The sequence below is a fragment of the Xenopus laevis genome, chromosome 9_10S, assembly GCF_017654675.1.
Source record: "Xenopus laevis strain J_2021 chromosome 9_10S, Xenopus_laevis_v10.1, whole genome shotgun sequence".
Taxonomy (NCBI): domain Eukaryota; kingdom Metazoa; phylum Chordata; class Amphibia; order Anura; family Pipidae; genus Xenopus; species Xenopus laevis.
Genome location: NC_054388.1, coordinates 17,466,605 through 17,494,173, shown reverse-complemented (window position 1 = coordinate 17,494,173; position 27,569 = coordinate 17,466,605). Strand labels below are relative to the sequence as shown.

At 43.1% G+C, this 27,569-nt stretch overlaps 2 protein-coding genes and 1 long non-coding RNA gene across 5 annotated transcripts in view; 2 read left to right on the top strand and 1 right to left on the bottom strand.

Moving 5' to 3' along the window:
* Positions 1-11,686, top strand: part of tnfrsf6b.S (TNF receptor superfamily member 6b S homeolog) — a 30,148-nt gene extending 18,462 nt beyond the window's left edge. Inside the window, exons 7-10 of one of the 2 annotated variants that reach the window (XM_041578344.1) lie at positions 8,824-8,884; positions 9,116-9,491; positions 9,761-9,949; positions 11,103-11,686. In XM_041578344.1, the coding sequence (XP_041434278.1) occupies positions 8,849-8,884; positions 9,116-9,491; positions 9,761-9,949; positions 11,103-11,386 (885 nt within the window). In that variant the 5' untranslated portion in view covers positions 8,824-8,848 and the 3' untranslated portion in view covers positions 11,387-11,686. Of the gene's footprint in view, positions 1-7,520; positions 8,885-9,115; positions 9,492-9,760; positions 9,950-11,102 lie in introns of those variants that run through there. The other variant, XM_018238279.2, reaches the window with a different exon arrangement.
* A 4,796-nt stretch (positions 11,687-16,482) lies between these two features.
* On the bottom strand, positions 16,483-22,942 carry arfrp1.S (ADP ribosylation factor related protein 1 S homeolog). Of its 2 annotated transcripts, NM_001087210.2 has the most exons (8): positions 22,907-22,942; positions 22,477-22,578; positions 21,326-21,413; positions 20,676-20,758; positions 20,509-20,590; positions 20,166-20,236; positions 17,489-17,589; positions 16,489-17,379 (listed from the first exon to the last, which is right to left on the bottom strand). In NM_001087210.2, the coding sequence occupies exons 2-8, from the start codon at positions 22,567-22,569 to the stop codon at positions 17,292-17,294; spliced, it is 606 nt and encodes a 201-aa protein (NP_001080679.1). In that variant the 5' UTR covers positions 22,570-22,578; positions 22,907-22,942; the 3' UTR covers positions 16,489-17,291. The 2 variants fall into 2 exon arrangements, with proteins under 2 accessions (XP_018092747.1, NP_001080679.1); XM_018237258.2 differs by lacking the exon at positions 22,907-22,942 and having other exon boundaries at positions 16,483-17,379; positions 22,477-22,698.
* Positions 22,943-24,831: 1,889 nt separating this feature from the next.
* On the top strand, positions 24,832-27,549 carry LOC108702673. The gene is made up of 2 exons (XR_001933335.2): positions 24,832-25,363; positions 27,476-27,549. It is a non-coding gene; the product is annotated as an uncharacterized LOC108702673 (long non-coding RNA).
* The last annotated feature ends 20 nt before the right edge of the window (positions 27,550-27,569 follow it).

Sequence of the window (27,569 nt, the reverse complement as noted above, 5' to 3'; positions counted from 1 at the left end):
ATTAAGATTGATGTTCATACACCTAAACTGTGGATTTGGACTATGAGATACCGACTGAACCACGGGATAGCACTAGCTAATATTTATCACTATATATAAATAGCTTAGTAACTTTTTGGAATATAATTGGTTAAATTGAGCCCTGCTACTGCAAGATTGGACTGAGTGCAATGTTGTTGCGATGTCAAAATAAAGATAGTCTCATTGCTTAAGAGAAAGATATTGTACATTTTGTAACAAAAGTATACTAAGTAACCTGTTATGAGATAAAACCACTGATAACATTGAAACTTATGGCCTGTTTCCAGGATGTATCAATAGCCCAGGGAGAAAGGAGATTGGCAAAGAAGGGAAAGTGTCCCACAGCAGAACTACATACCAGTGCGCTGGCAGACCCATGAAGGGCGAACATTAGATGTCTTGACCCCATGAGAACCAGAAAGACTCTGACTCCAGAATAGGACGAAGAGGGCAAGAACCTGTGACATGGAGGGTAATTTCACCTGGTCATAAGCAATGGACGTACACAAGATGGAAAATGATGGATAGTTATTATATATACTGTTGTAAAATGTTGACACCCACTAATGATGTCATACTTACCTGTTTGGCGCCACTTTCTCACTTTTAAATCACATCACTATTGTGGAGTTTTCACTTCCTGAAGACGGCCCGAGTAATGGAGCCGAAACGTTAAAATAAAGAAGATTTGCTTTTCTCACTTATAAAGTCCTTGGAGTGCGGTTGTGATAAGTTTATACAGTTTGTTTTTTAACCAGCACCCAAGCGGTTGTTTGCGAGTTTTGAGTGCACCAAATATGACTTTATATATATATATCTATATATATATAGATATATATACATCCTGACGACGGCTCCCGAAACTCGTTGGTACACCCTGCCCCAATAAATAACTTTTTGATAAATATTGGATAGTGAACGCTGCAGTGCTTTCATGGACTGCTTTGAATATTTTTGGATAGCACCCAGCAAGTGACTATGTGAGTGGTGAGTGCCGATAATCCCCACATATATATATATATATATATATATATATATATATATATATATATATATATATATATATAGATATATATATATATATATATATATATATATACACATACACACTTGTAAAATGCTGGCACTCTCGAAAAAACAGGGCAGGCAGTTCAGCTCTGACTTCACTTTGTACAGTAGAATAAAGCCTCCCCAGCCCACTCTACTGTTTAGCCTCTGTCTCGCCTTTGGGGAAAAGATTCTGAGCTGTAATAAAATAATCTGAGCTGCATGCTGAAGCTCTGCCCTGGAAGTTTAAACTGAAAAAAGGAAGTCCATGATACAGAAGCCCATGAGTACACAATAGAAGGAAAGAAATACAGTGTTTTTTTGACAGTGGACAACATTACTTTGAAGGTTTACTGGTGTATTCATATAGACCTTTCTGATAGAGCTTAATTCGTTTTAACCTTTCCTTCTCCTTTAAATATAAATTCCCAGATTTGTACCTCTGAATTGTGCATATTTATTACATGTGGCTGCCTCCAAAATGTATAATAAGGGCCCAAGGATTTGCAGAGTTGGAGGTGTCGGTACTTGGTGAAAGTGTTTGGATGGAGGTTACACCATGTGGGCAAAGTATCTGGGCACTTACTCGAAAATGCCTTATCCTCTTATGGAACTCTTGCTGAGTCACGTCTAAGGAAGCAATGTCAGTACAAGAGCTATTCATAGAGAGTCTGGGCTTTAATTGGGGATCAGGGGGCAAACAAACCCAACAACACTATGAGCAATGCCAAGGGTCTGCTGGAGTGGGGTAAAAGCATCACCACTAAGCTCTGGAACAGAGAGCCCTGACCTGCTGATTATTGCAACCCTGACTGCGAGCCTGATCCCCCAACATCACTGCCCATCCTCACTAATGCTCTTGTGGCTGTATGGGAGCAACACCCAGCAACAATGTTCCAACATCTAGTGGGAAACTTCCCAAAAGAGTAGGGGCAATTATAGCTGCAATGGGGGGGGGGCAACTTTATTATCTTTCTCTTTGGGCATGAGATGTTGGGGGTGCTGGGGTCCCCATATATTTGGGGCTCTAATAGGTGAGAACCTTGCCAGTTACAAGGGTTGGCTAAAGAGTCCAATTTCTGGGTTTTAACCTGGAAATTTGGCTCCACTAATGCAGAGAGCACTATTGCACTAGTGATGCTGCCCCCCTTTGACCCACTCCAACACTGATTATTATAATGGATAAATGAAAAGTTAATATCTTTAAAAATAGCCCCTTTATAAGAGCTCCCTATAGATGTTCACTGGTCTCTGTTTCAAATCAGGGGTGGGAGTGTCCTAATGGTCCCTGCCAGAAGCACAGTAGGAGATGGACAGCCAATCACAGCCCTGCAGTCACACAAGCAAAGATATGCATTAGTTCCCTATCAGGTCCTGCTAGCTGCTGATTGGTTCCTGTCCTACAGTGCAGTGAGCTGAGTGCTGCCAGCTCTCCTGCACAGCCTGGGGATTCAGGGAGCAGGAAGTGAAAGAGAAGGCAGGGATTATTATGGTTTTTGCTGAAGTATTCAATAAGTCAGCCTGAAACTTATTTCTGGAAAAAAATACCGGCCTTCCTATATATTTATAATTTTTCCCTATTAATAACATTGGTATCAACCATCATTTTTAAAAATACCGGCCAGGTGGTAAGCCTACCTGAAACACAATTCTTCTATATCTAAATGAGTATAACGCACTGGTAGATTCTTTTTTTTTTACACAAAATATCTCCTTTAAAGGGGAAGTAAAGTCTAAAATAGTATAAGCCTAGAAATGCTGTAATTTGTATAATAAACATGAACTTACTGCACCATAAGCCTAATCAAACAAATGATTTATGCTTTCAAAATTGGCCACAGGGGGTCACCATCTTGTAACTTTGTTAAACATCTTTGCAAGACAAAGACTGTGCACATGCTCAGTGTGGTCTGGGCTGCTTAGGGATCGTCATAAACAAAGCTGCTTGAGTTCTGCAAGGCTGGGAAGTATGATTGTTTCTCTGCTCAGCAGTTAGGGTCCGTCTGACTATTCCTATCCACAGCACTAAACGAAGGGAGAATTTCACTGCATACAGTCAGGTTTCTTATAAAAACTGTACAAATTTTTTAATTAAAATATATTGGAGATAGGTTTCTTTTTCATTAAAAAAAAGTAAAAATGGGATTTTATTTTTTTGCCTTTAAATGCGGAGTGGGAGAGGTGGGACAGCAGCAGCCCCAGGATTGCCCCTGTATATTGCCTATTAAGAAATGGAGTGCGCTGCCCCTTTAAACAACTGTCAGTATAAGTAGTTGGACGACTCATTGCATTGTTACTTTGTCATGCACTTGTGCGAATGTCACACGCTTCCCACTGATTGTACTGCTGCTAATTGTGCTGTGTCATTAACCACAGGAGTTGGCTGAGGCCTCTCACGTGCGTTGCAGATGGTTGAATGTAATGTTCTCTTCCATTTGTCACAGGTATTGCGTGTGCCACAGGTCCCGGTCACAAGCTGCTGGTAAAGGCCTGATGGTTAACAAGTATAGAGCGCCTCTCATGTATTTATGAGTGAGTCACCTGTAGGGCAAAACCAGCTCTCTGAGCAGCAGATTAAACTGTATTTACTACCTCTCATATTCATGTACTTAAAGCTGAACCAACAATGCCTTGCGCTGACGGGACCAGACCAAAATCTGCACCTCAATGTGGGACTTTAACCAAAGACGTCTGAAAAGTACAGCTCTTAAGTTCCCATACGCAGATACAGACATGGATCACAGGGGGCGGCACTCAGGGTATCCACAGATGAGAAAGCGAATAGGATCCACAGCTTGGATTCCCTTTCTGTTGTTTCCATTATATGGGCTGTTTTGATGGAATATATGGACCCTCTCCTGCTCTCTCTCTCTGTTCCACATGTAGTTCAATTGGTCGGAAAGTATTGGCCCATGTATTGCCACCTTATGGGAATATGGCATCCCCCCCCTCCTAAGGGAAAGAATGTGGCACCTCCCTCCCATATGTATCAATACAAATAAACAGAGAAGGAATGTTCTGGGCACACAAGTATACCCTCATACTGTACTGTCTAAGGGAAAGAATATGGCACTACCCTCCCATATTTTTAAATACAAATATACAGATAAGGAATGTTCTGGGCACACAATAAGCTATAAAAAAACAAAAACGGGATAGACTTAATGTTAGTAGAAAAAAAAGCCCAGATGATATATAAAAAGTAGAAAAATCTTTATTACACGTTTCATGAAAACGTCAGGCTTGGATATGTCCTAATAAAGATTTTTCTACTTTTTATATATCATCTGGGCTTCTTTTTCTACTAACAGTAAGTCTATCCCATTTTTGTTTGACTTTACTCAAATATATGGCCCTTGGACTGGGGGTCTGTTTGGGATTAGACTACTGTGAAGAACTTTGATTTTAAGGAATAAGGATGAGGGTTCATTGATGTTCCTGGCTCCAGATGAAGTTCGGGGTTTATAGGTGTTATACCAGGTTCTAATTGAAAAAGAGGGTTGATGGGTTTACTTCCTGGCATCAGATGAAGAAGAGGGTTGATGGGTGTTCTTCCTGGCAGTAAATGAAGAAGAGGGTTCATGGGTGTACTTCCTGGCATCAGATGAAAAAGAGGGTTCATGGATGTTCTTTCTGGCTCCAGGTGAAGTAAAATGTTTATAGGTGTTCTACCAGGTTCTAATTGATGAAGAAGGTTGATGGGTGTACTTCCTGGCATCAGATGAAGAAGAGGGTTCATAGGTGTTCTTCTTCCTGGCATCAGATGAAGGAGACGGTTGATGGGTTTTCTTACTGGCACCAGATGAAGTAGAGGGTTCATGGTGTTCTTCCTGGCTCCAGATGAAGTATAGGGTTTATTGGTGTTCTACCGGGTTTTAAATGAAGAAGAGAGTTGATGGGTGTTCTTCCTGGCTCCAGATGAAGAAGAGGGTTAGTGATGTAACTATAGAGGAAGCAGACCCTTTGGTTGGGGGGGCAAGTTACATCAAAATCTCCCCTCCCCAGGCAGAGACAACGTAAGCTAGCAGGCATGTGGGTGCCTCGGATGGTCACTGTGCCCCTCTTAAAGTTTTTTTGTGTGGGGGGCAGCAAGTTGTTATGCCACTGAATTGTACCCTAAAAAGGTTGATGAGTGTTGAAGCTTAGTTTGGGGAACCTGCTAGACTTTGGGTCGTACATCCCTGTGGGACAGGAGGGACAAACTTGATTTATGTAAATTGGAAAATTAAATATTATGTCTTTCCCATGACTGTTCTCCTTGTGTTTCCAGTAGGAGGGTTTCCTTTTCCGACACTAGCACATCTCTTACACAGGGTCTGTATATTGATCAGCATGAGTGGCCCTTAGATCTGGCACATGTGCTCCACTGACCAAGTCCCATGCACCCAGTGCCCATATTAATAAAATTCATAGGCTGCAAATGTCTGACCGGCTGGATGTAGTTATTTTTCAAAAGTATATAATAAACACAAGCTGATATCAAAGTGTAATAAAATTCTCAGGTCTCCAATTGTGAAAAACTCACCAAATGTGGGAAGAGTACGGGTTTTTTCTTAAGGGGTTAACTTCTCCTTTAAGTGGCTTAAAGGACCAGTAACATAAAAAAAAGTTTTTTTGAAAAATCTGTTCTTTGTAACGAAAAAAAACCCACCAACACAGTTTTAACTTTTAAATCGCAAAGCTTTTATTAAGAAATTAGTTACCGATTGTCTGCATGCGCTCCGCTTCAGAAACAGCGACAGGGCGACAATCCATCGATTTCTCCTCCTTGGCTATCTCCTACAGAAGGCAGGGAGGAGAAATCGAACGCCGCACAATGGATCATCGCCCTTTCGTCGTTTCTGAAGAGGAGCTCATGCAGAGAATCGGTAAGTAATTTCTTAATAAAAGCTTTGCGATTTAAAAGTTAAAACTGTCTTGGTGGGGGTTTTTTTTCGTTACGAAGAAACAAATATTTTTTAAAAAAAAAGTTTATGTTACTGGTCCTTTAAGATACGAATGTACCTTGAATAAATGACCAACTATTTTACAAGTCTGTCTGGAAGATTGATCCTCTGAAGTACCTGTTGTTATTTTTCAACTACAGTGTCTATGGTACAAATTCATTAATAATTGTACTGAAAAGCAGGGGTGTATCTATCGAGGTAACAGACCCTGCAAATGTTGGGGTGGGGACAGGAACTATAAGAGACCCCATTAGTTGGTTCATTGGGTTCAGTGGAGTTCACCCTAAGTTTAAACCCTACCCTTCTCCCTGCTCCTGTTCTGCACTGTCATTCCTTGATGCCCACGTTGTGTAAGTTTCTCCATCAGTTACGTAAATTGTTTAATCTTAGGGCCAATTTGCTAATAAGTCAGTAAGGTCATTGGGGATCAGCAATGTTTGGGCAAAATTTGCCCGTCACACTGCTCTGCCTTGTCATGGCTTGATACACAAGTCACGTAAGTTTCTTTAAAAGTAACATAGATTTTGCATAAGTCACATGAATTGTGTAGGGGCCTAATGATATTGCTGTGGGGTCCCATAACTAGTCATTCCACTGCTGAAAAGTTCACATAGGAGATGCTTATATAATTCCATAAATAGATCCTAATATAAATATATATGATTTTTACTGCTGATCTACAACTCAGTACTCACTGCATATGGCTGATGTGTTGATCATATTCTTGCATTAATGCCCTGCAAAGCTTACACTTCTACAGACCAGTTCCCTCCTAGTATTATTGGGGAGGAGGGTCTTTGTCCCCTCAGAGCTTACACTCTATTTTACAGATCTAGAAACGTAACTAGAGGGGGGCGGGCCCTGGCGCAGGACGCGCAGCCGGGCCCCCCGCCCCCTCCGTACGCCCGGAACTGGCCGGGAATAAGTGGCGCGCGAACTGCCGGGGGGCCCTGAGGGGGTGCCTGGCCCGCTCGCACCCCCTGCTCCCCCGGTAGTTCCGCCACTGTACAGATCAGTTCCCTCCTACCATTAATTGGAGGAGGGGTATTTGTCTCCTCAACAGAGGCGCTCCACCAATGAGGCGAGTTGTTGCCGCTCCTGGTAACTAAGAGCCAAAATTCCGGTTTTCAACCCGGAAATTCGGCTCTTCTAGTGCAATTCTCCGCACTGGCGTCGTGCAGCGCCCCGACCCCCTCCTGCGCAGAAAATGTGAGCGCCGTGAGGAGGGATCGGGGCGGCAATGGAAGGCTGTCTCAGGCGGCATAAAGGCGTGGATCGGTGCTGCTCCTCAGAGCTTACACTCTGTTCTACAGATCAGTTCCCTCCTAGCATTAATGGGAGGGGGTCTTTGTCCCCTCAGAGCTTACACTCTGTTCTACAGATCAGTTCCCTCCTAGCATTAATTGGAGGGGGTTCTTTGTCCCCTCAGAATTTACACTCTGTTCTACAGATTATTTTCCTCTTAGCATTAATGGGGGGATCTCTGCCCCCTCAGAATTTACATTCTGTTCTACAGATCAGTTCCCTCTTAGCATTAAAGGGGAGGGGGTATTTGCCCCGGTGAGCTTACACTCTGATCTGCAGGTCAAATCGCACAGAGCTGTGTAAAGAAGTGGCAGACCGTCCATGTTGCTGAGCATTGCTGGGGGCCCCTAAGCCGATCTATGGGGAGGGGGGAAGAGAATATTGTTCCGGTATTTGCGGGACTGTCCCAGAGATTTTGCTGAGTTGTTTCTGTGAGTCACCTTTTTCGACCCTCCCAGTAGCGGCGTGTAGCGCTCATATATCACCTGCCGCCTGGGAACCGCATTGACTCCTCCGAGGTGAGTGACTGGAGGCAGCTCCGCGCCGCTTTGCCAGTTTAACGCTGGGCGGGGTATTGCTATTTATAGAGGGAAATAATTGGGGGTATTGCTATTTATAGAGGGAAATAATTGGGGGTATTGCTATTTATAGAGGGAAATAATTGGGGGTATTGCTATTTATAGAGGGAAATATTTGGGGGTATTGCTATTCATAGAGGGAAATAATTGGGGGTATTGCTATTTATAGAGGGAAATAATTGGGGGTATTGCTATTTATAGAGGGAAATAATTGGGGGTATTGCTATTTATAGAGGGAAATAATTGGGGGTATTGCTATTCATGGAGGGAAATAATTGGGGGTATTGCTATTCATAGAGGGAAATAATTGGGGGTATTGCTATTTATAGAGGGAAATTATTGGGTTATTGCTTTACATAGAGGGAAATAATTGGGGGTATTGCTATTTATAGAGGGAAATAATGGGTGTATTGCTTTACATAGAGGGAAATAATGGGGGCATTGCTATCATAGAGGGAAATAATAGGGGGTATTGCTATTCATAGAGGGAAATAATGGGGGTATTGCTATTCATAGAGGGAAATAATGGGGGTATTGCTATACATATAGAGGGAAATAATGGGGGGTATTGCTATTCATAGAGGGAAATAATTGGGGTATTGCTATATATAGAGGGAAAAAATGGGGGTATTGCTTTACATAGAGAGAACTAATGGGGGTGCAATGTCTTTATTTACGGCAGGAATTTTTCTGTGTAGGCAATATCTGTATATAGGGGGAATATGGGGGATATATATAATGGGAGTATCTATTTTGTGGGGCATACTATCTGTATATGAGGGTATCTATTCTGTAGGGGCAATATATATATATATATATATATATATATATATATATATATATATATATATATATATATATGTGTGTGTGTGTGTATGTGTGTGTTCTATTAAATCACTTCTATTACATCTTTCCCACAATCCAAGGCAGAGGATTTCACAACGCAATACAATGTGGGTCTGTGGGGCAAACACATCACTGGCAAAGGTAAGCCTATCACCCTCTGCTGCCCCCTTTCTTTGTGGACACCTGTCTATTATTCCATATGCTTGCACTTCTGTCAGTGCCCCCTCCCCCCATAAACATGTCCCATGTGTCCCCTGTGCCAGAGTTCATCTAACCCCCGATTGGCATTATTTATACTATTTGTTCCATTCCATTTCCCAGCATCCCCTCATCCCCTGAGAGCCATTTACTCACTCTTGTGTGTTCCCACAGCTGGCACTTTGCTCTCTGATGTTGGCCCTGGCACAGACTAGTCCTTCTGTGCCCACCTACCAGTGGAGAGACAGCGTAACTGGGGAGCTGCTGATATGCAATAAGTGCCAGCCAGGCACATTGGTGGCCAAGCATTGTACATCCTCTAGCCCCACTCAGTGCCAGCCCTGCCCAGAGAACCACTATACCCAGTACTGGAACTACCTGGACAAGTGCCGTTACTGCAATGTCTTCTGTGAGGACAGGGAGCGGGTTGAGCATGAGTGTAATGCCACCCACAATAGGGTGTGTGAATGCAAACCTGGGTACCACCGTGGTGTCCATTTCTGTGTCCAACACAAAGAGTGTGGCCCTGGATACCTGGTTTCAAAGAAAGGTGAGTGGCAAAAAAAGTGATGGGCATTTTGGGACTTCTTCCTTCCTGCGCCATGGCACAGCTGGTATACGACCCCCATCCCTTACCATTCACATGCTGAACTCTGATTTCTCCCTTCTCACTCCTGGAATCTACCCCCCATCCAATGAAAATCACATATATTTATGTAATGTTTACCCCCTTGCCACCCCTGATATATACCCCCTCTGCACAAGTGCCACATACTGTTCTGTTTGCTAAGTCACTCTGCCCCCTTCTCCCAAATGCAGGTACTGCAGAATCAGACACAGAGTGTGCCCCCTGCCCTACCGGAACCTTCTCTGCTCATCCGTCTATGGAGAAACACTGCCAAGCCCACACAAACTGCTCTTCACTTGACCTGAAAGTCAATGTTCCAGGGACCACTCACTATGATACCCTCTGTACCGGGTGCCTGGGTCACTATAACCTCAAGGAGGGTAAGTTACACTACCCCTGCCTCTACCTTCCTCCCTGTCTCTTAAAGGGGACCTGTCACCTTAATAAATAATTCCAAATTGTTTTCTAAAGTGGTAATCAGGCAAAATAGACTTTACTTACACTATATAAATGATATAAATCGTGTTTACGTCAGTCTTGGAATTCCTAATCACATCAAGCATGCAGCCAGGATTTATTTATAGACTTTGTATAAACCAAAAGGAAAAAAAGTCAAAAAAGGGAAGGAAAAGTATGGTTGACAGATAAGATTTCTAAATGAGTTTATAATTTGGGCTTCATGTTTAATTTGAAAAGAATTTGGGCTTCATGTTTAATTTGAAAAGAACTTTTATTATACAATGTTTTATATCTGGATGACAGGTCCCCTTTAACCTCTAATTGTCCCCCCCATCTCTGTGCCTCTCAGCATCTTCCTACCTCACTTTCCTCAGCCTCCCTCTGCCTTTCATCTTGTAATCATCTTCCCCATCCCAGCCTCTGTACCAGGAGTGCCCACACTTTACTAATGTGAGGTCTACTTTTAGTGATGTTGCCCATTATGGAAAATATTACTTAAATACTGATCTATGGAAAAATGTATATTGTTAAATTTAACAACTATTTTTTATGTAACCTTGACATATAAATATCTGAATGAAAAACATGAAATAGGAGGGTGATTTAGTCAAGCTGTGTGTTGCGAGTGTCTTGAGCTCTACTGATCACCAGCTAAAGGTCTACTGATAGATCCCAATCCCCTGCTCTAAATACTTCTCTCTTCAGCCTCTCAGTCAGCAAGCTCCCTCTCACCTTGTAATACATTTTCCCCCACCCCAACCTCTAATTCCTGCCCTCTTCTCTCACATTTAGCAATCCCTTCCAACTCCCCAGCCTCTCATCTTGTAATCGAGCCCCCCTTTAGCCTCACAGTTCTCTCAGGTGCCCTCTCTTTCTCAGCCCTTCAATTCCCCCCCCCCCCACAAAAGCCTCTATGTGCTTTACCTTCTCAGTCTCAATTTTTCCCTTTGCTCAGCCTCTGTCTTCCTCCTTCTCAGCAGCCTCCTCTCTCTCATCTTCTAATCCACCATTGTCCATCTGACCAGCCTCCCCTATTGGCTGAGTGTCCCTCTAATCTCCTTCTTCTTGCCCCAGTGAATGCAGAATGTGATCAGGCTGTTCAGGATTTTGTGGTCCATAAAAAATTGAGCTCCCGCCGCATCCGGCGCCTTCAGCTAAGCCTGAATGGTCAAGACAAGTTGGAGAGGGAGGCCGAGATTTACAGGAAACTTAGATATTCCCTGGCGCACCTAAAGGCCAGTCAGCCAGACAAACCCCTACTGCCAACACTTTTGCCAATCCTGCGCAAAGCCAGACTGGGTCACTTGGAAGAGGAGTTACGGACCCGCTTCTTGCAGCCCCCGAACAGCTTGGTGTAAGAAATGAACAGAAGGTTCCTTCTACATTAACTGGGAAGTCGCAAGTGTCACCCTGTTGCTACTGAGCCTCAGCTCTAGGAGAACCCCCTGTAAAACCTCCATGGGCTGCACAGACATTCTCCCATGTTGGGGTTTCAGAAGGCACCAAAGCGGGGTTGTCGTGGATTCTGTCGAACTTTAACCAGGTTTCGTCTCCCTGCAGAGCCCTTACAACTGCATTATAGAGAGAGCACTGAAAGATAGCTTTATAAGAAAATACTATTTTTCTATCATAATAAAAGCACAATTGTTTGTTTTGTACCAAATGTGTAACTGTGTAATGTGATGCAGGCAAAGGGCTTGTGCCAAAGGCTCCTTGTTTACTGCCTGCTCCACTTCTCCTCTATAAAACTGCATCCATGTATTGCCTGCACCATATCTCCCTTTTAAAGCTGTATCAATGGGGCCCCACTTCTATTACCTGCTCCACATGTCCCCTAGAGAAATGTATGCACGGGGTCCGCATATACTGCCCACTGAACTTCTCCCCTACAAAACTGTATCCATGGGGCCCCACTTTTTCTGTCTCCTCTGCATCTCTCCTGCATCTCAGCCTGCTTTAGCTTTTTTTCAATATAGCTATATCCATGGGGCCCTGCATTTACTGCCAGTTCCACTTCTCTCCTATAATACTGTGTCTATTGGGCTCCACATGCAGTGCTTGCTCCACCTCTGTTATAGAGAAAGCGCATTAGACCCTGTGTCTTTATGTAACTTGTTCTTCTATCCCTGAAAGGATAAGCTGCTGGAGCACTGGGTACAGGAGGGGGGAAAATGAGTTGTGCACTGAATTGTGTGTGTTGAAAGGAGGACTTGGTGTAGTTGTGTGTTAGTAGTTGTATTCCCTCAGTGCCAGCCTGCAGTGGGAAAGTCAAGTGACACAGTGTAATGTGCACAATGGTTTCTGGGGGAAGTGGTACCTCATACCTCATTGATGTCACAAAATCTGGGTGCAGATAGAGTAGGGGTATTTAGGAAACCTACTCAGCTTACATGGCCACAGGTAGAGATGCAAGAGATTCCCCATGCTCATGTGATGCTTGTTTGTCACATACAAGGGTGTTGAGTGTGGGCATTATTCAGTTGTAACGAGACCTTCCTGACCAGTGATAAACCACCATCATTTTCACCACTGATAGTGCTACCAGCACCCCACATTGGATGAAGTGGGTGGAGGAAACAAACCCCAATATTTTACCCCTTTTAACCCTTTGATTGCTACTAACTTACCTTCAGACTGTGTCCCCTTAGCTCAAAACAAGGTTACAGATATAAAGAAACTTTGTGGTGACCCTGCTATAATTTCAGGGGTACCCATAGCACAGATAAGCACTCACACCAACCAGCCCCTAACTGGCCTCTGGCTGGGCCCCCTTAGCTCATAACAGGGTTACATATACATAGAAGCACTGGGGTAACAGTCACCCAACTATAGTTTACGGGTACTCATTAGTGATGTGCGGGTCGGGTAAAACCCAACCCTAACCCGCCCTCCCTCCACCCACTCATGCCCGAGCCCGATTTCCATTTATAGACCAGTGTCGCACCGCCATGCCGGTGACGTTACAAAAGGGGCAGTATTTAGGTATATAGCTCAACATACAAACTTACACTCACAAACTGTACTTGAGAACCTACAGAAGATTTTGAACTTTCAATCATATTAAACAGACACATTCCCAACTTAAATGGTCCCCTGAAGCCTCACACTCATCTCAGTATTACAACAAATATTAATATGAAGTAGGGCAGGGGCAGAATCCAGTGCTGCTCTCAGGTACTTATCCCACAAGTCCAATAGGGATAAAGCAATGCCATACAGATCACTTGGTAGCCTGGGGTCCTATGAAATCCACAGTAGTACTTATCTTATCCTATTGTCCATACAAAGGGTTCCAGGATACAAATGTCACACTCAAAGTTATAGACATACAGAAACATTGGGGTCATAATTCCCTAGGGCACAGGGCTCAGCTGAGTATTACATTGGCTGAGTGTGATAGGGGGCACAGCTGAGAGTTACAAGGGGCATGTGAGTTACAGGGGGCACTGCTGAGAATTAAAGGGCACAACTGAGTGTTGAAGGGCACAGAGGGGGTTTGACTGAGCATTACAGGTGGCACAGGGAAGAACTTGCAGTTTGGGTTCCAGGAAGCAGCAGACACATTGCCTTATTGTAAATGTGAAAGAATGGAGGGAAGTGATATATTACTCATATTATAAGCACTGAAAGCTCAAGGGCAGGAAATATCTGCTGCCCACAAACCTTTTGGTTAAATGTCACTAGAATGAGTTCATCCACTAGACAATGAGTAATTGTTGAGTACTATGGCAGCACCATGCACGTCCAGGGCTTTTTAGCCACCCAGGGCTGGTGGGAATATTAGCAATCAGGACTGCCATCAGACACCACTGAGCCTCGTACAATGATATTATTAGGGCCCCCACGCTCTCCCAGTCTAGTGGTTAAAAATCAAACATACAGGGATTGGATGAGTGAAGTTTGAACTTCCCCTCCAGCCTACCGAATCCTCAAGTGGCCTAACCGGGGCGTAATTGCACTAAAATTAAACGAGCACACAGAAAGCGGTTAGAAAAAAAAGTAGGTGAGGGCAACTGAACTCCCACCCTCCCTTCCTAAGTCACTCAGCTAACTAACAGCAGGGGGGCACAGCTAATTAAATAAGGACAGCATGGCCTTAAGGGTAGGACTTCAGGGACGATTTCCGTGCCCGAAAACGGCAACGCCACGTCGGATGAGACGGAAAAAAGGTAAGTAATAGTATTGTCGGATGGTGATCCATAGTTGATCCGATGCAACACGACTGTCGGATGCAGATGCTGCATGCTGTGTCCGCATCCGACAGTCGTGACGGACCATGCTGCGACTTCATCCAACATTTCCATTACCTTATTTCTGTCGCATCCGACGTGACGCCTGCATTTTTGTGCTGCGCGTCGGATCACGCAGAAATCGTCCGTGAAGCCCTACCCTAAGGTTCAATATAAAAAGGAAATTGCTCTTTATTTAAACCTCACATAGTGCAATTTACGCCCATATGGCTACGTTTTATGTTGGATTTTACACTAGCTACACCCATGTGTGAATGCAGTGTACTTCTGATGTTTTAATGTTCAAATAAATGGCTTTATATCATCTGTACAATTAGCTTTGTTGTACCTGACAAGGTCCTCCCCCTATTTAAACTCCCTCCCATTGTGCCTAATAAACTCCTTCCATATTTAATCCCTCTGACCCTCCCATTGTGCCTGACAAGCTCCAAGCATTAGAAAGAAAATGGGCAGGGGGAAAGGTTTACATTATTGACATCTATAGTTACTGTTACCCCCCAAATAGGGCGAAGGTAGCGATGGCTACTCATTGACTAAGTGGAGGTAAAAACAGTGTTTGCGCAGCAATTCTAGGCTATCCTCATTCTGTGACACATTGGGGCAGATTTATTAAAGGCCGTGGTGAATTTTCAAATGAAAAAAATTCTAATTTAGAGCTATTTTTTGTGTACTTCGACTAGGGAATAGTCCATATTCGATTCAAATTTGAATTTGAAAAAAGAAAATCGAAAATTTGAATATAGAAATTTATCATGTACTGTGTCTTTAAAAATTCGACTTCGACGATTCGCCATCTAAAACCTGCCAAATTGCTGTTTTAGTCTATGGGAGACCTCCTAGAACCTATTTGGAGTCGATTGGTGGACTTTGGGGAAAAACTCTGAATCGAATTTGATTGAATGCGCTATTCCTTTAAATCATACGATTCGAATTCCGCCGAATAAGGACCTATTCGACCAAAAAAAAAAAAAAATTTAATTTAATTGCGATTAGTGTTTTTTAATTCGAATTTCGAAGTTCTTTCAATTCGAAATTTGCACCTTGATAAATATGCCCCTGAAAGGCACATTTATCAAAGGTCGAATTCATGTGTTTTTAAAAACTCCCCTAAACTCCTATAAATTCGACCAATTGAAATGTATTATTAAAATTGAATTTTTAAAATTCGGACTAATTTAAACAACCCGAAAATTCCGATCAAACTTGGAGCCCTCCCATTGACTTAAACAGCAATTCAGCAGGTTTTATGTGGCGGATAGTCAAATTCTTAAAGGGCCAGAGTATGATAAATCTCAAAAATTGAATTTGAAAAAAAAAACAAAACCTTAAATTGAATTTGACAGTTTCGACCATAAAAAAAACAATAAAATTGTAATTTTTAATTCGACCCTTGTTAAATCTGCCCCTTAGTCTAGATTTAGTGCTTCTGTATTTCATCAATTGTCCTTTCTGATTGATGAATACACAAGTAATACAACGTAGTACCTCGATGAATTACCTGTTGTTCAGAGTTTCCACTTACCTTGCATTTATAATGAAAAGGCTTTATGGGCCGTGCTAAGTCACTAACAGAAGTTAGGGCTAGTGAACCAGAACCATTTACTGCCATTTCCACTTCTCACTTATAACAGGGTTACATATACGCGAGAACTGAACTACAGCATCCCCACACCAGTCGTGTGGTTAGGGAAGCATGCAGTCATAATCAGCAGTGTCAGTCAGTAGCTCAGATCTCATGGCCAGGTTCCTGGAAATTCCTGCACTGGCATCACAATCCTTCTATTGCTCCATGGATCTCTGGGTGACTCACAAGCATCAACTGATCCACCCACAGGTATACATAGAGCAGCTAGCCTGTTTGTACACATGCCATTGCATCTAGGGGACACCAAAGGGAAATGACTCCTATGAAAAGCCACATACACACGGAGTAAGTCACGCATTATTACAGCTATTTATAGATGCCAAAGTTTTGTTTGCTTTGCATCAGCTGAGCTTGTTTCCCTCTATCAGTACATGGAGCAGCAGTGTAACTAAAAACCACCTTTTAATACTTATGTTTAGATTCTAGCTCAGATCCGGAGTGTGTATGCCAGATTACTGCCACAAAGCAAAGCAGTAATTGGGAAGCAGGAAGTCAAAGCAGGAAGTCAAATCAGCTGCATGTGTATCAGGAACACATCTCTCCACACCAGCACAGGAAATGACTAGAACTCTTCTCATATTTTATTTTTGAGAACGACAAATTGTATCAGGCACACGTAAAGACACAGTGCCACCAGTTGCCCATGAACAGAATGCAGCGTGGGAAGCAACGTGTGGGATAATACAAAGAGTGTTACTAAATAAGGGGAGGCCTTGGAGTCCCTTTATATATTGCAAGGAGAACCAGAAGGGCTTTCCTGAGAATGAGCTTCTCAGCAGAAACTGTACAAGGAGATGATATGCTAAGCCCTACAGCCAGCAGGGAGGGATGGGAAAGATTTAGGGGAGACCAGTCATTTGAGGGTGAATACATGAGGCAACTGGTCATAGCTGAAACACTGGGGCTACTGAAAGAGGCAAAACTGAGGATTGGCTTTGCTATCTTACCAATACAGACCTGGGCAAAATGGAGGTTAATCGGAAGCTGTCTATTCTACATGTACACCTGCAGGCCCTTCAGTGGTGGCTAAACTGCAACTCCCTGCATCCCTAGTGGGATGGAACAATAGATGAAACAGCACAGGCCCCCAATTTGTACATCAGTCAGATAAATAAACACTGCTCTGGGAAAAATATAAGCACGTTCTCTGCCCATCCCACTGGCTGCACAATCAAACTGTCAGCACTGATCTTTACGGTTACAGACTAGCAGGAGTCATATAAAGTAAATACACACAAGGATCAGCCTGCACCCAAGCACTTCCCATAAGAATACAGTCCATCAGTTTATAATGAAGGTGTGCCACATTTAGGTCCTTATAACCAGCCGGCCCAGCACAGCTCGTTCCTCTAGTCACAAGGCATAATCCTATGTGATGTCTTTCTGCCGCGGGGGGCGGTGAATATTCCTCACGACACATTTAACCATCCATTCCACCCCCTCATTAAGCCCTGTCCTGCATGGGAAAAAGAAAGGATCAATACACGGATTGGAGGATGTACTGGCATGAACATGATGAGAGGCAGTCTCCTCACACAGCAAATGCTCCTAATACAGAAACTCACCCCGAGAGCGCTGAGCAGGCCTGGGTCAGGCAGTCCCTCTTACCAATCTTGTTAATGCAATCACTGAAGGCAGTCTTTACATCGGGAATGGAGAGACAGCCCTGGGAGAGAAGGAACACCAGTTACAGTAGAACAAAAGCTACTGTATTCATTGCAAGGGGACCTAGTGCACTAAGAGGTGGGATATGATCTCTCTCTCTCTCTCAGTCAAGCAGAGGTAGGTTTTATCCGATGTTTCAGTTCATCAGGGAAATTATATATATATATATATATATATATATATATATATATATATATATATATATATATATATATATATATATATATAGTGTATTTAAGAGCACTCACGGGTATTGTGAAAAAAGGCTTTTATTGGAGTGTTACAATCTACCCCACATCAACGCGTTTCGGTTCTCTCTGAACCGTCGTCAGGATATATATATATATAATCTATATATATATATAGATTAAATAAAAGTAGTAAAAGGACAAATCAGATGATGTTATGCCCGTGACAGCAATCGTATGAAAGTTATGTCCAACAAAAAGTAGTCACCAATTGATGTTGTCAGAGATTTGTCGACAGAAATCTTCTAACTTGCCAGATTGACTGTAAGAATTTACAATGTTGGGACAAAACATACAAGGTCCGAAAATTGTTAGAACCTTCGATTTGTACAACTTTATCTTTGTGTCTATGGCCATCTTAAGCGGATAAAGGAATACAGGGGCTCAAGTATAAGGAAGGGCTGGAGAAGAGGTAGTTAAGGGGGGTACAGTCACTATATATAAATATATAAGGGGCAGTAATGAAATAACAGAGAGGAATTACTCCACTTGAAGTGCTCAACCCTTTCTGTGCCACAGATTATATAATCTATGGTACTGAAATAAAGTACCAGAGTTCCAGCACCATAGATTCTATGTTTCTGCAGTATCACATGACAAGCATGACTGCCAGCATAGGCAAGTCCGGATTCTAAATTGGCCCTGGCATTCTGAGTACATAAAGGCCCAACCAGGCCAATAAATATCAACTGTCTATGGCATTTTACAGCAGCCCCTCTGGTATTTGCCATAATCCACATATGGCCAGTTCAGACCTGAACATGGGCAATAATCTTTTGCTGTCTCTGAACAGAGTACCATTTTTTTTAACAGACCTTCAGCTCCTCCTCCTGGTGACTGGTATTAAACACACCCTAAGTCAGGGTTTCACAGAAGAAGGCAAATAGCATATGGCATCCTGGAGACAGGGCAGAGTCAGGGCCACTCATCTGTACCTTGTGTACAGGGTCAGGGGATGGAGGGGCACAACCCTGATCCCTCTGATGGGGAGAAATGAAGTTACACTCTGGCACAAGTGCATTGAACATATGTTTGTGAAAGTTCTCATTCATCCAGGTCATGGTATATCTATAGAAATTATTCAAATCAACTGGACTTGCTGTGTTTTCTTGAAGACATTTCACCAGTCATCCAACTGTCTTTCTCAATTCAGAATAACTTGTACATAGGATCTTGCTCCGCTATATATCCTCTGGAATGCTGCTCCAATCAGCATAATCTGTTTATCATAATCCACAATGATGTCATTAAATTAGGTGTTGATTGTATTAGCAAGATTGGAGATTTGATGTGTTATTAAACCCAGGGCAGCCATCAGGGGGGGGACAGGGGGGAGAGTTGTAGGGGGCCCCGAGGTTAAGGAGGGCCCGGCCATGCCACACTTACTTGATTATCTGGGCCCCCCCATCTTTCTGAGAGCTGCTGACTTCGGGAAGGCATGGACTTTTAAGGGGCCCTGGCCACCAATTTTCTTATAATGTGGGGGGGGGGGCTGGCTACCAATTTTGGCCACCAATTTTTTTTTTCTCATTTGGGGTCCTAGCCACCAATATTTTTTAATGGGGGGGCCTTGACCACCAATATCTTTTTACTTTTTATTAACATGTGGGAACCCTAGCCACCGATATTTTTTTTTTTTTTACGGTGTGGTGGGGAGGGCGCACCTGTAGGTGGGGCTTGCAGTGGGCGTAGCTCAGGGGGCCCAGGAAATTTTGTCGTATGGTGCCCTGCGATTTCTGATGGCGGTCCTGATTAAACCTTCCAGGGAGGGGAATGTATGTGGCAGACAATGGATGGTCAGAACTCAGACATGTACCTACATCTAAAAGAAAAAGGACACATGTTTGAAGACTGCCAAATTCTGATTCTAGACCGGGAGAGCGACTGGTTCAGAGTGGTGTTAAAGAAGCTATATATGTAAAAACTGAAAAACCAAGATTGAATAGAGGCGAGGGGGGGCGGGGGGTTGCGACATCTATTGTCTGCCGCATACAATACATACAATGCTGTTTTGGCACCTCTCCCTGGAAGGTTTACTAACACATCAAAGCTCCGATCTTGAAAATACAATCAACACCTAAATTAATGACATCATTGTGGATTATGATAAACAGATTATGCTGATTGGAGCAACATCCCAGGGGATATATAGCGAAGCAAGATCCTATGTACAAGTTATTCTGAATTGAGGACGCTAGTTGGATGACTGGTGAAACGTCTTCAAGAAAAACACAGCAAGTCCAGTTGCTTTGACTTATTTCTATACATATGCATTGAACATCATTTTTGGTGGAACGATTGTGGGTGTGGTGAAGTTCCTGTTCTGTACCTCCACATCCTGCTTGTTAGCCAGAACCAGGATGGGAACTCCTTCCAAGGATTCGCTGCTGATCATCCGCTCTGGAGAGACACAAGGGATTAAAAACGTAGCCATGGCCCCTGGTCCCATATACAAATAGCAGCCCCTTCCCAACGCTACTGCCCACACCACTAAGACTTAGAAAGGGATTGCAGTGCACAAAGCCATGTATGGGGGAGGAGGGTGCTGCTTCATGCCTGAAGAGGGATTGGAAACTGAACTGAGGTACAAAGTTGGGGCTGTTACAGTGTCACATTAAAGGGAAAACAGTCCGGTGGCAGTACAGGGGCATGTGCCTAGACTAGAGACTTACCAAAGGCGTGCTTAGATTCTGAGAGGCGTGTTTCATCTGTGGAATCAATAACGTAGATCACCCCATGGGACTCTGCATAATACTGAAAGAAAGTATAGTCAGTATAAGTACTAAGGGGAATTGGTTCTCACATACAGACAATCCCACCCTCTTCTAGGGTGACTCACCTTATCCCACAGTGACTGCAGCTCCTCCTGCCCCCCCAGGTCCCAGAACATCAGCCGCACCTTCCCAACATCAATGGTACCAACTGCAATACACAAAGCAATAGTAAGTATCCCTGGACTCCAGAAACATACTCTCATGCTGTACTGTCTAAGGTAAACAATATGGCACCTCCCTCCCATATGTATAAAAACAAGAATATAAAGAACAAACATTCTGGGCACACAATAAACTATACCCTCATACTGTACTGTCTAATGGAAACAATATGGCACCTCCTGTCCATATGTATAAATACAAATATATAGAGAAGGAATGTTCTGGGCACACAATAAACTATACCCGCATATTTTAGTGTCTAAGGGAAAACAATATGGCACCTCCCTATCATATGTATAAAAACAAATATATAGAGAAGGAATGTTCAGGGCACACAATAAACTATACCACAATACTGTACTGTCTAAGGGAAACAATATCTAACCTCCCTACCATATGTATAAAAACAAATATACAGAGAAGGAATGTTCTGGGCACACAATAAGCTATACCCTCATACTGTACTGTCTAAAAGAAACTGTATGGCACCTCCCTCCCATATACATGGATGGCCAAACACTGTTTATCAATCCAGGCACCAGGAAGAACTTACTGTTTAGCCCAACTGTGGTTGTGATCTTGGACAGGTTCATTCCCTTGTAGTTACGGCTGAACTGGATTTTTGTCTGTTCCAGAAAGGTCTGGGGGTTAAATGACAGCGAGAGACTCAATAAATCTGCAGGCTCACAAGGAATGTTCATTTGCTACACACATAGTTGGGCATCCAGTACAAGCAAATTTCCATGTATCTGCTACATATCTGTTATAAAGTGAGCAACCCCCCCAGACTGCTGGAGTTGCCAGGTTGGCATTTTACTAGCCAAATTGGGCTAGTTTTAAAACTTAGTGACAGATTTGGGCTACTTTTGGAAGTTTCTGCGGGTTTGGACTTTCAAAACCCACCCAATTTTTTTTATTTAGGTTTTAGTGTGCTCTTTACTATGCTTTGGCATATACCGGCTGTGGAATTTGGCGGGGGGAGCCGCGTTAGCCTAGCTGAAGCTAAGCAGTTCATTGGTCCAGACTTCACTCCTTTTTATTCTAACACCCCACAGTCTCTTTTGCATTGCCTGGTCACATCCCAGTCCCTTATTTTGTGTGGGGATTGGTATCCTTGCAGTGAATTAATTCATCTTTCTAATCTATGCAGCATGTGTTTCTTGTGGCGACTCTAGTAGACAGGGGTAAGGACCACTAAACCAAATGTACACAATTACCTGAAACTGGTATAGCTTTCATAATATATAGAGAAATATTAGAACACCATTTTTTGTGATTTATGAAAGAACAATGGACTTTGAATACCCCCCCCTGAAGAGCAGCAATACTATGTTGGTTTTTATAGAGGTCACAAGGTATTCTGGGGAAAGGGCCTCCCAAAATTTGCTTGAAATACCCTAGAGGCTGTAGCTCGCCTAAAATGCACTTTTTCATTCCAATAGAAATCTGTCCCAACCAGGAAAATTGAAAAATGTCCCCCTTTAATGTAAGAAAAGTTATTGGAAAATTGCAGACAGTTCATTGATTTGATACCCTTATTGTGATTTTTCAGCGTAGAAATTGGGCTATTTTTGGACTACTTTTTTTTTAGTCTTTGGCTAGTTTGGAAAAGTAAACCTGGCAAACCTGAGTTACATGCACCAGTCTGTCTTTGGGCAAAGAAGATGCTGTCCATGTCCCACAATGCCAAGAAGACGCACTCACCGTTTTGCCAGCATTGTCGAGGCCCAGGATGAGGATGCAGTACTCGTCCTTCTGAAACATGTACTTATACAGGCCAGACAGCAGGGTGTACATGGTGGGTACCTGAGGGAAACACCAACACTTGGTCACTTCCAGCTCTGCCACAGGGCACAGACCATTCTGCAATCAGGGGGGAGAGTGTCTCTCAGTTACTCCTCTCATTTACTCCTCTCAGTAGCAGAGGTGATGTTTTATTTACCCCAAAGGCGAGGTTATCTACCCAACTCATTGGCAAAGGTGTTGCTGCCTATTTATCTTTCTCTTGGGCAGGAGACGTCTTATTCACTGTAATTTCCCCCTCTGAGAGGAAGAAGTGCTGTCATTTACCCCACTCACGGGCAGAAGCGCGGCTATGCACCCCAGGCCTCTACACTAAGTGCCCCTCACTCACCTGGATTCCACATCAGCTCCACTTTCCGCATGCAATGCATCACGGGAAGAGAACCTGGAGTTTTCCCGACTCTTACTGGCGGCCATCTTGTGTGTGGCGGAAGATGCAAGATACAAGGAGTCAGGGATTTGAGTAGAAACCGGAAGACAGCTACCGGTACCTAGTATAGGTTCTAGTGACTTGGACCTCACACTCCGCACAGCCACGAGAGTCGAGTCTTTTTCACTGACCCAGTTCCATGCAGTATTTGGTGGAACAGCAACATGGCGGACGAGCTGGTCTAGCTTCAGCTCTACGCGACTCTATGGTCAGTGGCGGTATCCCCCCTACCATGGGGTTGTGTATGTGGGAGTTCTATTTGTATAAGTGTGTGGGTGCTTGTGGGAATTGTAGTTCACTGTGGGTTGTGGTTTCCAGTGTCGGACTGGGACACCAGGGGCCCACCCAATAACCTTAGACCAGGGGTCACTCTCAGTAGTACTAATATTCATCTCCTCAATCAACCTCTAGTCTCCTAGTCTGTTTTCTTTACATACTATAATTTATTATTCCAATTATTTAGCCTCTTTGTTCTCATAGAAATAGGGAATGACCATGAAATAGGCCAAAAGTTTAGCAGCATGAGGGCCCACTGACACCTGGACCCACCAAGAGTTTTCCTGGTATCCCAGTGGGCCAGTCTAACACTGGTGTCACCTTGTTTGTTTGCCTGTGCCTGATGTGTGGACCATGTGTAGTGTATGTGAGGCACAGTGCCCGCTGTTGTTATCACTATGGGGGAAATTTACTAAAGGGCGAAGTGGCTAACGCTGGCGAAAATTCGCCGGGGCGTGATGTCATTTAGGCACTTCGCCATTTTACTAACGGTAGCTGGCGTAAATTCGCTGGTGTAATTTTGCCAAGGAGATAGACTGGCACAACTTCGCACTCTAGGTGAATTTTTGGTCTGGCGAAAGAGCGTTACTACGCAAATTCACTAAGTTTTTGAAGTTACTGACCGTTACCTCTATCACCAGACTTGCCTTTACCACCACAGACCAGGCGAAGTGCAATAGAGTAGACAGGAGTTCCTCAAAAAAAAGTTGAGTCCCAAAAAAACGCTGGCGTTTTTTCCTATATAAAGGGTGATAGACTGAAAAAGATCGTAAAAAATTTTTTGGGGTACCCTCCTTCCCTCCCTACATTTGCTAACATATGGCACCTAAGCTATACTGTGGGCACATATGTAGGGCAATAAAACAACTTTATATAATTCTATTAAGGTTCCCTGGCCTGGTGTAGTGTAATGTATTTGCTGCAGCATATACGTCCATTGTACTTTAACTGCACGCCGTATGCTAATTAGTCAACACTAGTGTACCCCCCACTACTACTGCTGTTTCCCGTATCAAACCCTTCTCTCTTGCGACTCCTTATATTTGGAATGCCATTCCTGAATCTTTCAGGAGAGAATCCTCCCTCAATGTTTTTAAAACAAAACTCAAAGACTACCTCTGGGAGCACCTGGACAACACCTGAACTGGCACTTATATAACAGTGTAACAAACTGTAACCCACAGCACCTTAATACCCCTCTGAATTGTGTCTGTATGTTACCCTCCCATTTAGACTGTAAGCCCTACGGGTCCTCTAGCCTTTTGTTTCCTTGACACTGAGCACTTAATCTGCATTGTAATTATGTTTTATATTTTTGTGAATTGTATTCTAATAATGCACTTATTGTTACTTTTTATTCCAATGACCCCTTGTTTGTTACTACTAATTTATTGTTTTGTTGTACAGTGCTTTGCCCTCAAGGAGCGCTTTACAAGTAAAAATATACATACATACATACATACTAGTGTAACTTCGAACTGCTGAGCATAATTTTGCCAGCGTTCGGTACCCTGTGCGCAACTTCGAATCTTCGTGAATTATCGTTGTCCAGACGAATTTACGCATGGCGAAGTGTTGCGAAGTGCGCAAAGCCAGCGCTGGCGAATTTTCTCCGGTTAGTGAATTTGCCCCTATGAGTGGCCTTAGTTCTGCACCTGGGACCTATACTGAGCGTAGCGATACTGGCTCTGTGACAATGATGGTAGTTGTAGTTCTACTTCAGCTGCAACACCTATTTAATGCTGTTTGTGTGTCCAGCAGAGAGCCGTTGCACCCCTAACATTGTACAATGGATGAAGAGGGCCTGGCCACTGCCCTTCACACATACAGAGCTCAGCTGGAGCAGGTGGTACAGCCGTACTGGCCTTAAGGGGGGCCTGTTCGGCACTTTTCATTTAGCCTGGCCCCCCCTTAACAGCGGCAAAGTTAATGCGCCGCCGAAGACTCAAAGCCACGAAAAGATCCAAAGTTGAAGTCCTGATGCCGCGATAAGACCCGAAGCTACGTAAGGAGCCTAAGCTAAAGCCACATAAAGACCCGAAGCCATGAAAGGAGTCGAATGAAACATAAGAAGAACCTAACGTAAGTTCCACTGAATGTGTGTTTTTTTATTATTTTATTGAACCCCTGGCCATCAATGTTTTTTTTAAATAGTCTATAAACTTTTATGGGGGGCCCTGGCTCCAATGTTTGTTTGTTTTTTAATTTATTGGGAGGGGCCATGACCACCAATGTTTTTTTTTATTTCAAAACTTTTATGGGGGGTCACTGATGCCAGTATTTTTTTTTTAACTTGTAGGAGGGCCCTGACCACCAATGTTTTTTTTTTAAAAAACTTTTATGTAGGACCATGGCCCCCAACTGTTTTTTGAAATTATAAGGGGCCCTTACCACCAATGACCTTTTTATAACTTTTGAGTGAGGGGGTTGCCGTTTTTAGCACTGGTGTCTATGTAGTCTTTTAACTGTGGGGTTTGGGGCGGGATCTGGAGTGGGCCTGGTGGGGACCAGGAACATTTTGCTATACTGAGCCCCATGATTTCTGATGGCGGCCCTGATTCCAGGATCCCAGGCGTTCATATTTAGGGTGTTAAACCTTGGTACCTAATGATACAAGGAAGATAATATGCTGCAAATTGGTACCTTTGAGGTGATTTTTAAGAAATGTCACCAAATTTAGGAAAGCTTTGCGACTGGGTACTTTGAGTCAAAAAGTGATCCAGTCAGCACCTTTGCCTTTCAAGCTGTTTCACGCTGATGCAAGTCCAACAGTTTCCACTCAAAACTTGTTTGCCAAATACTTGTATAATGGACAGCACCACTCACGATTCTCTTTTTCTTTAAAAAGCCTTTATTCAGCCATGGGCTCTGACCCCAAACAATTCGGCAACGTTTCAGACCGCCATCGGTCTTTTGTCATTGACAAAAGACCGATGGCGGTCTGAAACGTTGCTGAATTGTTTTGGGTCAGAGCCCATGGCTGAATAAAGGCTTTTTAAAGAAAAAGAGAATCGTGAGTGGTGCTGTCCATTATACAAGTAAAAGACTTTGAGTCAAAAGACATGTATACCCATCTTAGATTCATAGGAATGTGTATTTTCCAAAAATATATGGCTTTCTGGGGTGAACATACTTTTTTTGTAAAATGCTGTAAATGTGTTTTATTTGCGGTGTCTGGAATTACAGAACTGATAGCTCATATGCTGTCTTCATTTTCGGGCCCCTATGTGCCAAATACTTTGGTAAACCTATGCATATTGGGCATCAAACAGTTCGGTGATTCTCAAACATTCATATTTAGGGTTTTTTATCTTGGCACCTAATGATATGTGGGAGATAAGATGCTGCAAAGTGGAAGCTTTGAATTGATTTTGGAAATGTCACCAAAATTGGCAAAGCCTTGTGACTTGGTACGTTGGAGTAAAAAGACCTGCATATTTGGATTCAGGGGAATGTGTACTTTCCAAATATATATGGCTTTCTGGGGTGAATGTACTAGTTTGTGCCTTTACTCCTTTTTGCAGTACCTGAAATGACAAATCATATGGGGTGTCTTCATCTTGGGGCCCTCACATGCATATACTTGGGAAAACTAAAACACACTAGGCATCAAACTGTTTAGTGGTCCCCAGACGTTAATATGTAGCGTGTTATACCTTGGTACCTAATGATACAAGGGAGATAAGATGCTGAAAGTCGAGGTTTTGAGGTGATTTTTTTGGACTACTCCAAAATCACCATATTTAGGAAAGCTTTGTGGCTTGGTACTTTGGAGTAAAAAGACATGCTCCCATTTGGATTTGGGGGATGTGCACTTTGTAAAAAGATAATGTATTATGAGAGTATAACCTATGTGTAAGTGCTCCAGCAGGCACGAAACGCGTTGGGTCTTGCTCTGATGTCCTAATAAATGTTTACATTTTTTAATTGATTGATTCATTATTTCGGGGGATACTCACATTTTTACTTTTTTGAAATGTTGACTTGGACCTACACCCTAGGACAGGGGTGAATTGTGAGTATATTCTCCATGATTAACTTTAATAATATTTGATTTTGAATTATTTATTAGTTTTGTAGTAGTACCTATACATATACATATTTTTTGGCACCAACATAAACGATATTATTATAACTGTTAGCGGGCAAATTATAAAGGTTTGATCTTCATGAACCAATTGCCTTTTCTTTCAGGTAACAAAAGTGCTGGAAGTGCCTATGAATAAGTGCCTGTGGGTGCGAAACGCGTAAGGCGGAGCATCAATTGGTCTGTATGCCTACTTTTTAA

What these genes read in the sequence shown, in the direction of transcription:
- arfrp1.S (NM_001087210.2), bottom strand. Translation starts at nt 22,569, where the DNA reads ATGTACACCCTGCTGTCTGGCCTGTATAAGTACATGTTTCAGAAGGAC. An exon ending in CTAACAAGCAGGATGTGGAG is followed by an intron (nt 17,590 to 20,165) that starts GTACAGAACAGG and finishes CTTCTCTCCCAG; the next exon opens with GGCTGTCTCTCCATTCCCGA. An exon ending in GCCTGCTCAGCGCTCTCGGG is followed by an intron (nt 17,380 to 17,488) that starts GTGAGTTTCTGT and finishes TTTCCCATGCAG; the next exon opens with GACAGGGCTTAATGAGGGGG.